Raw genomic sequence first — 9,494 nt, 5'->3', positions numbered from 1 at the left:
TCCTCCTCTCCCTGCTCCTCTCTGTGCTGCTGCCTGCCTGGGACAGGATTTTTCTCTTGTCTGCTGATTTGTAGTGTAGTTTGCCAGTATCACCAGGATTGAGCTGGAATCTGGTTCTTTCCTGTCCAGTCAAATGGCAGGAGCTTGCCAGTGTCTGAGATGCACTTGAGTAAACCCTGCCTTACACTGCCTTGGATGTGCTCCGAACTTTCCGAAGTAGTTAAGGAATATGAGTAACTGAGCTGATTTTTGTTGCATTATCTGGCCATTTTCAGTAACACGTACTTTCTGATCTGTGTTTCAGATTGACTGGGGAAATGACGGGGTGTCTGGAGTGGATCAGTCAGGTGATATCGATTGGGGAATCACAGTAGAAGAGAGCACTGAGGTGAATCATTGTCGCTGTGCTCCTCCCACAGACCCTCCTGTCCTGAAATTTCTTCCTGCTGGTTTTATTGTGTTTTATTTTGTACCTTCTCCAAGGTGAACAACGAGGAGCAAGCTGCTGATGTGATCGACTGGGGAGAAGATACAAGTGCTGCTGTGGAAATTGACATTGTGCAGTCTGGGACTGAAGGTAATCTTGTACTTACATGGTCCTGTTGTATCTCTGAAAGGGTTGGCCCACTCCAGGACAAAGAAGGGAAGTTATGCAAGGAGTCAGAGAAAATGAGTGAGATTCTTAATGAGTATTTTGCATCAGTATTCACTGAGGAGAGGGACATAACGGATGTTGAGGTTAGGGATAGATGTTTGATTACTCTAGGTGAAGTCGGCATAAGGGGGGTGCGGGGGATGTGTTGGGTATTCTAAAAGGCATTAGGGTGGACAAGTCCTCAGGTCCGGATGAGATCTATCCCAGGTTACTGAGGGAAGCGAGAGAGGAAATAGCTGGGGCCTTAACAGATATCTTTGCAGCATCCTTGAGCACGGGTGAGGTCCCGGAGGACTGGAGAATTGCTAATGTTGTCCCCTTGTTTAAGAAGGGTAGCAAGGATAATCCCGGTAATTATAGACCGGTGACCCTGATGTCAGTGGTGGGGAAACTTCTGGAGAAGATACTGAGGGATAGGATCTATTTACATTTGGAAGAAAATGGGCTTATTAGTGATAGGCAGCATGGTTTTGTGCAGGGAAGGTCATGTCTTACCAACTTGATAGAATTCTTTGAGGAAGTGACAAAGTTGATAGATGAGGGAAGGGCTGTGGATGTCATATACATGGACTTCAGTAAGGCGTTTGATAAGGTTCCCCATGATAGGCTGATGGAGAAAGTGAAGTCACATGGGGTCCAGGGTGTATTAGCTAGATGGATAGAGAACTGGCTGGGCAAGAGGAGACAGAGAGTTGTAGTGGAAGGGAGTTTCTCAAAATGGAGAACTGTGACCAGTGGTGTTCCACAGGGATCCGTGTTGGGACCTCTGTTGTTTGTGATATACATAAATGATCTGGAGAAAGGTATAGATGGTCTGATTAGCAAGTTTGCAGATGACACTAAGATTGTTGGAGTAGCAGATAGTGAAGGGGACTGTCGGAGAATGCAGCAGAATATGGATAGATTGGAGAGTTGGGCGGAGAAATAGCAGATGGAGTTCAATCCAGGCAAACGCGAGGTGATGTATTTTGGAAGATCCAATTCAAGAGCGAACTGTACGGTAAATGGAAAAGCCGTGGGGAAAATTGATGCACAGAGAGATCTGGGTGTTCAGGTCCGTTGTACCCTGAAGGTGGCAACGCAGGTCAATAGAATGGTCAAGAAGGCATACGGCATGCTTTCATTCATCGGACGGGGTATTGAGTACAAGAGTTGGCAGGTCATGTTACAGTTGTATAGGACTTTGGTTCGACCACATTTGGAATAATGCGTGTAGTTCTGGTCGCCACATTACTAAAAGGATGTGGATGCTTTGGAGAGTGTGCAGAGGAGGTTCACCAGGATGTTGCCTGGTATGGAGGGCGCTAGCTATGAAGAGAAGTTGAGTAGATTAGGATTATTTACATTAGAAAGACGGAGGTTGAGGGGGGACCTGATTGAAGTCTACAAAATCATGAGAAGTATAGACAGGGTGGATAGCAAGAAGCCTTTTCCCTTTGTGGGGGACTCAATTACTAGGGTCACAATTTCAAGGTGAGAGGAGAAAAGTTTAAGGAAGATATGCGTGGAAAGTTCTTTACGCAGAGGGTGGTGGGTGCCTGGAACGCATTGCCAGCGGAGGTGGTAGAGGCGGGCACGATAGCGTCATTTAAGATGTATCTAGACAGATACATGAATGGGCAGGGAGCAGAGGGATACAGATCCTTGGAAAATAGACGACAGGTTTAGATAGAGGATCCGGATCGGCGCAGGCTTGGAGGGCCGAAGGGCCTGTTCCTGTGCTGTAATTTTCTTTGTTCTTTGTTCTTTGTTCTTTCTTTGTAATAAATTTACTTCTGTATTTTCTCCACAGTCTTGACATACTTTCAGAAATGTGGTGTCCAGAATTTTACTTAATATTCCAATTGGGCTAAGCAGTGATTTGTAAAACTTTAGCTTTGTTGTCTTTGTATTCTGTTTACAAAACCCTTTTCCCAGAGGCTAGTGAGAATGTAGAACTCCATACCACCACTCCATATCACGTCAACCACCAGGAATGGTTGACGTGAACAGCATCATTACATTTAACATAAAATTGGACATTTGAGCGTAGAATTAGGAACAGAGGGCACCACTCTGACCCTCAACTTGGCTCCACCATTCAGCATAGCCGTGGATCATCTGATCACTCCACATTCCCAGCTACAACTGAAAACCTTTCAGCCTCATGCTGAAAGAGAACTTGTCTACCCCGCCTTAAAAATTTTCAACAACTGGGCTTTCACCACCTTTTGAGGAGGAGTTCCCAAGACCCTCAACCCTTTGTAAAAACAAAACTGTTCATCTCTGTCTTAAATGGCTGACCTTTTTTTTAAATAGTGACCCCCTAGTTCCAGACTGTCTCGCAGGAAGAAACAACCTCTTTACATCCTGCTGGTCAAGACTCCTCAGGATCTTGTATGTTTCAGTCAAGTTGCCTCTTAGTTTTCTAAATGCTAGAGGATTCAGGCCCAGCCTCTCCAAAGGTTCCTTATAAACAACCTGTTCCATTCCAGGTATTAATCTAGTAAACCTCTAAACTACTTCCATTGTATTTGCGTTTTTCCTTAAATAAGATAGCCAATACAGTACACTGTCGCTACTTAACTTGAAGGTGTGTGCTGATAATCGAGTCAGACTGTTCCAGAAATCATCACCGAACATATAAAATCCCAATTAGACCATGAACATGACCAATTTGCCTGACTGACTGTTATTCAGGACAAAAACAATGCACACCAGGTTTTGTCATTATTTTTGTGTACTTAATTTTAACAATACAGAGAGAAAAGAAAGGATTTCTAATTTACTATTATACAACTTAAACTATACTCCTTATAGCTCCCAAATGAGCACACATTAAGACAGACAAAAAGATTTGGCACGCATACTACTAACTGATCCAAATTCCTGCCTTTAACATCATCCTTGACCTCTGTCTATCAGAACTCTGTCTAACTCAGTTCCGGTTAAATTCAATGAACCAGCCCCCACTGCTGGCTGCAGAGAGAATTTCACAGACCAGTGACTCTCTGAGAGAAAAATAATTCTCATCTCTGTCTTAAAAGGAAAATATCTTAAATCTTTTCGGAGATAGTAGGAACTGCAGATGCTGGAGAATCTGAGATAATAAGGTGTAGAGCTGGATGAACACAGCAGGCCAAGCAGCATCAGAACAGCAGGAAAGCTGACGTTTCGGGCCTATCCTAGTAGCTAGAGAAACCCTAAACTTATTTAAAAGGAACCTGAATCTGCACCCACAAGTTGACAGTCCAGGTGCTGGTGAGCGGTACTAGAATGGGTAGCTAGTTTATTCTACTGGCTCAGACATGATTGGCTGAATAGTTTTTTTTCTGTGCTGCAATTGTTCTAAGATGTGTGGTGTACCCCAGATTGCTGTGTTCGTGCTCCCCCTTTAAAGGCGAGAAAGTAACTTTCCTACCAAATGTAGCACAAGGTGAGTGGAGCGATCTGCCCTGGCTATAAATGATTGAAGTTTCTGTCTCATTGAACAGGGCAATGATATCCGACAGGAGCTGCTATCCCTCTGCAACGACCTCCCGTCTGGCCTCGATGGTATTGCTGAGGGGACCAGTGATCTTACTGATGCCCTGGAACTGTATGAAGCCTGTGTGGAGTTTGTGTGTGGCAGGTAAGGATGTGCTGGGAAGCACTCAAACTGGAATATTCCTGTTGAGTTTTGTTCAATATGAATTAACAGGAATTACTTTGTAATCACAAAGTTCAGTCTGCCTTTGACCCCATCCTTGGGGATGGGACTTTGTATGTGGTGTGAAACCTGTCACACCTGAGGGCAGCACGGTGGCTCAGTGGTTAGCACTGCTGCCTCACAGCGTCAGGGACCCAGGTTCGATCCCACCCTCAGGCGACTGTCTGTGTGGAGTTTGCACATTCTCCTCATGTCTGTGTGGGTTTCCTCCGGGTGCTCCGGTTTCCTCCCACATTCCAAAGATGTGCAGGATAGGTGGATTGGCCATGCTAAATTACTCATAGTGTTCAGGGATGTGTAGATTAGGGGGATGGGTCTGAGGGTCGGTGTGGACTTGTTGGGCCAAAGGGCCTGTTTCCACTGCAGGGATTCTATGATCTATGACCTGCAGCTGCATGATTCTGCCATAAGGTGGCATTCCTAAGCTGCTGAGTCCCCATATTCCCTCAATACTGCTGCAGTCTGAGGGTACAGTGTTAGAAAGGCACTGAGTTAGACCAGAACAAGGGGCCACAGCCTCAAAATTACAGCCACGCTGTTTAGGGGTGATATTAGGAAGGACACCCAGGAGGTGGTGAAAATAGGGAAATCTCTTCCCCCAAAAAATGCTCCGGGGGCCTGGAATCAATCCACCTTGCCTGCACATCCTTGAACACTATGGGTGCTTTAGCATGCCAGTCTACCTGACCTGCACATCTTTGGACTGTTGGAAGAAACCAGAGCAAACCCACGCAAACAGAAGGAGGATGTGCAAACTCCACCCAGCCAGTTGCCCGAGGGTGGAATCGAACCCGTGTCCCTGGCACTGTGAGGCAGCAGTGCCAACCACTGATCCACCGTGCCACCCAAAAGTCAAAATAGCCTCCAGTGAGGATCTTCTCAGAGAGTGCTGAGAATATGGAGCTCAGTATCATAGAGACTGTTTGAAATGAGCAGGATAGAAGGGAAAATTAGACAAACAAGGAGTACCATGATCGAGTTAGATGAAGAAAGATGAGCAGAGGCACAAACTTGTTGGGCCACATGGCCTATTTCTGTGTCATATATCTGACATAATCCTGCAGGTGACCTCGGGCTGCTGAGGCACTCCTGATAGATTTTCACAGGATCTGCAGCGTAAGACACCTGAGCTGTCTCTGGATGCAGACATTATTAAGGGTGAAAAGAGTGCAGTGAGAGAATGGGAAGGCAATGTACTTACCTCCAGGAAACCCAGTAAATAAATCAAAACCGAAAGAACTGCAAATGCTGTAAATCAGGAACAAAAATAAAGTTGCTAGAAAAGTTCAGCAGGTCTGGCAAGTCAGAACTGAGGAAGGGTCACTGGACCCGAAACGGTAACTCTGTTTTTTCCTTCACAGATGCTGCCAGACGTGCTGAGCTTTTCCAGCAACTTTGTTTTTGTTCCAGTAAATAAATTGAATTGTATACAGTCAGTATATACGGTGACATGAAAGTGACTAATCACTCTCTTTTTAAACGTATTGTTAAATGCACCAAAATCAAGCTGTTCAAAATGTAGTTTAAACAGGAGTTCCCCTTTGTCAGTTGAGGGGCAGGATAGGACTGGTTGCTCCATCAAGCCTGGTCCATACACCCTTATCTGCCCTTTTCCCTCCTCACCCGCCTTCCCTCCACAATCTGTGCTCTCCTGTGTTTAGCTGCTGACTAATTCTGGTGTGCTCTGGCTGACAGTGTCTCCGAACCCATTGCTCCCTTGCTGAAACACGTTCAACTGAAGGGAAACACAACTGTCTATGAGTGGAGAACTGGACAGGCACCTTCAGCCATTGAGCGGCCAGTTAACGTGGAGGTACAACAACCAACAGAGCCCACAGACATGGTGAGTGTAACTGGAATGAGTCTACTCTCCCAACTCTCAGATCTTTGAGTGAACACCAACACTGGGACCACACCAGGGATCGCTGTAAGCTGCCCAGTGCAGCATTCCCTGAGGTACAGATAGTGAGACACAAGCAAGTAACTTAAACACATTGGAACACAAATCACTAAATTGTTTACTAATGGCCCAGATTACTTTTTTTTGTTTTAACGCAGCGTTTGCAGAGTTTTAAAATACATTCTAAAAGTTTGCATATGAAATAGCTCAAAACTTTGGTGCTTTATACACATCCCATGACGTTAAATCCGCCTGATCTTGTAATATTCGGAACAGTGCAAGCCAGTTTTGTTCAAGATTTAGTTCTGTTGGTGCTGGAACACAGCATGATACAAATTAGTGGGAGAAATAGACCATTCAGCCCTCAAGCCTATTCCACTCTTCAATAAAATCTCTGTGTTTTGAATTCTACGTTCCCATCCAGCCTCTGCCTGTCAAGAATCTATCTACCTCTGTCTTAAAAATACTCAATAACCCATCTCCAACCCTTCTGAGGCACAGTGTTCTAAAGTTGCACAATCCTCTGAGAAAAGTAAACTCTCATTTCTGTTCCAAAAAGGGCAACCCTTAATTGTAAAGTCAGTGGCCCCTAGTTATGGACTGAGGAGGAAAGATCCTTTTCATATCTGTCTTGACCAGATCATTGAGGATCTTATACACTTCGATCAAGTCAACTCCCACTCGTCTAAACTCCAGTAGAAGCAAGCCCAGCCTGTTCAACATATCCCAGTAATTCCAGAGACTAATCTGGTAAACCTCCTCTGAGCTGCCTGCAATACATTTACATCCTTAAATAAGGAGATCAAATCTGCATGCAGTATTAAAGAAATGATCTCACCAATACTCTGTCGCAAGATCTTTACTTTCTTGTTGAATTCCTTTTAAAATGAAGGATAGCATCTCATTTGCCTCCCTGATTATGTTCCGTATTGTCTTATTAACTTCTTATGATTTATGCACCAGAATGCCTAAATCCCTCTGCACCTTCAAATTCTGCAGTCGTTTTCTACTTAAATAAAACTTTGCTTTTTTTTTAAAAATCAAAATGAAAACCTTCACATTTTCCCACGTTCTATCCCATCTGCCAGGCTTTTACCATTCTCTCAACTCTTATCTATATCTGGCTGCAACTTCCTTATCTCTTCTTCACAAAATACTTTCCAACACTTTCTTGGTGTCACCTGCACATGTAGCGACCCTGCCTTCATTCCCCTTACCCCAGTTCTTCATGAAAATTGTGAAAACCTGAGGCCCCAGCACAAAACCCTGTGGGACTCCATTTGTTACAACCTGCTAATCAAACAAAGACCTGTTAAGGCACATTCTCTGTTTTCTGCCAGTCAGTCAATCTTCTGTCCAGGCTAAAATGTTAGCCTGTGCTCCATGAGAACATAGAACAGTACAGCACCATACAGGCCCTTCAGCCCACGATGTTGTGCCGACCTGTTATCCTACTCTAAGATCAAACTACCCTGCATTCCCTACATGAGCTCTGATTTTCTGTAGTAATCTTTGATATGGCCCTTTATCACATGCTTTCTGGAAATCCAAGTACAGTATGACTACAGGATCTTCATTTACCGCAGCACATGTCATTCCTTCAAAAAAAAACACCAATAAATTGTTTTAATGTGGTTTCCCTTTCATGAAAGCATGTCAAATCTTCCTGGTTACACTGAGTTTTTCTAAGAGTGCAGCTATAACCTCTTTAATGATTGATTCTAACACCTTCCCAAGCCATCAACTGGTCTGTAGTTTCTTGTTTTCTAGAATAGAATATCCTTTATTGTCACGTGTACTCAAGTACGGAAGTACAGAGATACTGTGAAAAGTTTACAATGTTACCCTGTATAGTGCTATCTCTGGAACAAAGTGCTTAGGTACAGATCTTAGATACAAAACACAGAAATAAAGGGAAAAAGAAAAGGAAAAAAGTTACATTACTTACAGTTGCTCATAGTATAAGTTAGAAAATAAGAAGAAAGTTAAAAAGATAAGCACTACAGTCTATCCATAAAGGGCCTGCAGTAGATCCACAGCGGGGGACTTCGACACATGGTGTGACCGACCTTGCAAGCTACTGACCGTCCCCGCTCCGAGCCTCCAGCCCCACTGCCCATCCCTGCTCCGAGCCTCCAGCCCGCTGACCATCCTCGCTCCACAGTGTCCAGTCCCACTGACCGTCCCCGCTCCGCTCTGAGCCTCCGGCCCGCTGACCGTCCCCACTCCGCTCCGATCCTCCAGCCCACTGACCGTCCCCGCTCCGAGCCTCCAGCCCGCTGACTGTCCCCGCTCCACACAGTCTCCAGTCCCACTGACCGTCCCCGCTGCGAGCCTCTAGCCTGCTGTACCTCAGGAGGGAACACCCAAAGGGGGATAAAAGAGACAGAAAATGGGAAATAAACATAAGGAGCGGAGGAGCTCCGGTTTGAGCATCCTACTCCACCGCCATCTTGACTGTAAAGACCCTTTTTGACCCTTCCACCTCCCTTACGTCTTGAGTAGTCATTTTATATTTTATAAAACCAATGGAAGCTTTCTTGAATGTTGGAAATTTTGCATAATTATCTGCATTTTTCTTAAGTTTGATGCTTTCCCTTACTTAGGGTAACTATTCTCCTCCTTGATGCTTCAGAGTGTCTATAATTTAGCCTCCAGTTCATAAACTTTGAGCCGAAGCTGCTACAGACACTGCAGAGAAAGCAAGAGCTGATGCTGGAGTCACAGACAAACAGCGTGGAGTTGGATGAACACAGCAGGTCAGGCAGCATCAGAGGAGCAGGAATGTCGATGTTTTGTTGAAGGATGTAAACCCGAAACATCAGCTTTCCTGCTCCTCTGATGCTGCCTGACCTGCTGTGTTCCTCCAGCTCCACACTGTATTGACTCAGACACTGCAGATGTGGTTGACCTGGGTCACTGCATTAACCAGGAGCTCCCACATGCTGCTGCCTTGACACATTACCTGCACTGCCACTCCTGATTAGTTTCAGTTGTTTAATTATGTTATTCACTCACTTAAATTGCTTTTTATTGCTTTTAATTTATTTTATTAACTTTACTATTATGCATACTATGTTAAAATTTAAGAGCAGACTAAGCCTTAACCACTTCCCAGAGATTCACCAAATGGCTTGCTCCTTTCTTTGGAATAGGGCAAAAACCAATTTTAACCAGATCCAATGAATCTAACTCTGTCTCTGACTGCCTGCCTGGGACAGGGTCCTCCTCTCCCTGCTCCTCTCTGTGCT

At 44.7% G+C, this 9,494-nt stretch overlaps 1 protein-coding gene across 1 annotated transcript in view; it reads left to right on the top strand.

Annotated features, from left to right (window-relative positions):
* The first annotated feature begins 3,777 nt into the window (after positions 1-3,777).
* Positions 3,778-9,494, top strand: part of LOC109921983 (CDK5 regulatory subunit-associated protein 3) — a 14,584-nt gene continuing 8,867 nt past the window's right edge. The window contains exons 1-2 of the mRNA XM_048614567.1: positions 3,778-4,265; positions 6,039-6,186. Of these exons, the coding sequence (XP_048470524.1) occupies positions 6,184-6,186 (3 nt within the window). The 5' untranslated portion in view covers positions 3,778-4,265; positions 6,039-6,183. The remainder of the gene's footprint in view (positions 4,266-6,038; positions 6,187-9,494) is intronic.

This window comes from Rhincodon typus, chromosome 30 (assembly GCF_021869965.1).
Source record: "Rhincodon typus isolate 14 chromosome 30, sRhiTyp1.1, whole genome shotgun sequence".
NCBI lineage: Eukaryota > Metazoa > Chordata > Chondrichthyes > Orectolobiformes > Rhincodontidae > Rhincodon > Rhincodon typus.
Note: the sequence above shows the minus strand (reverse complement) of the source record. Positions and strands in the feature narration are given on the sequence as shown.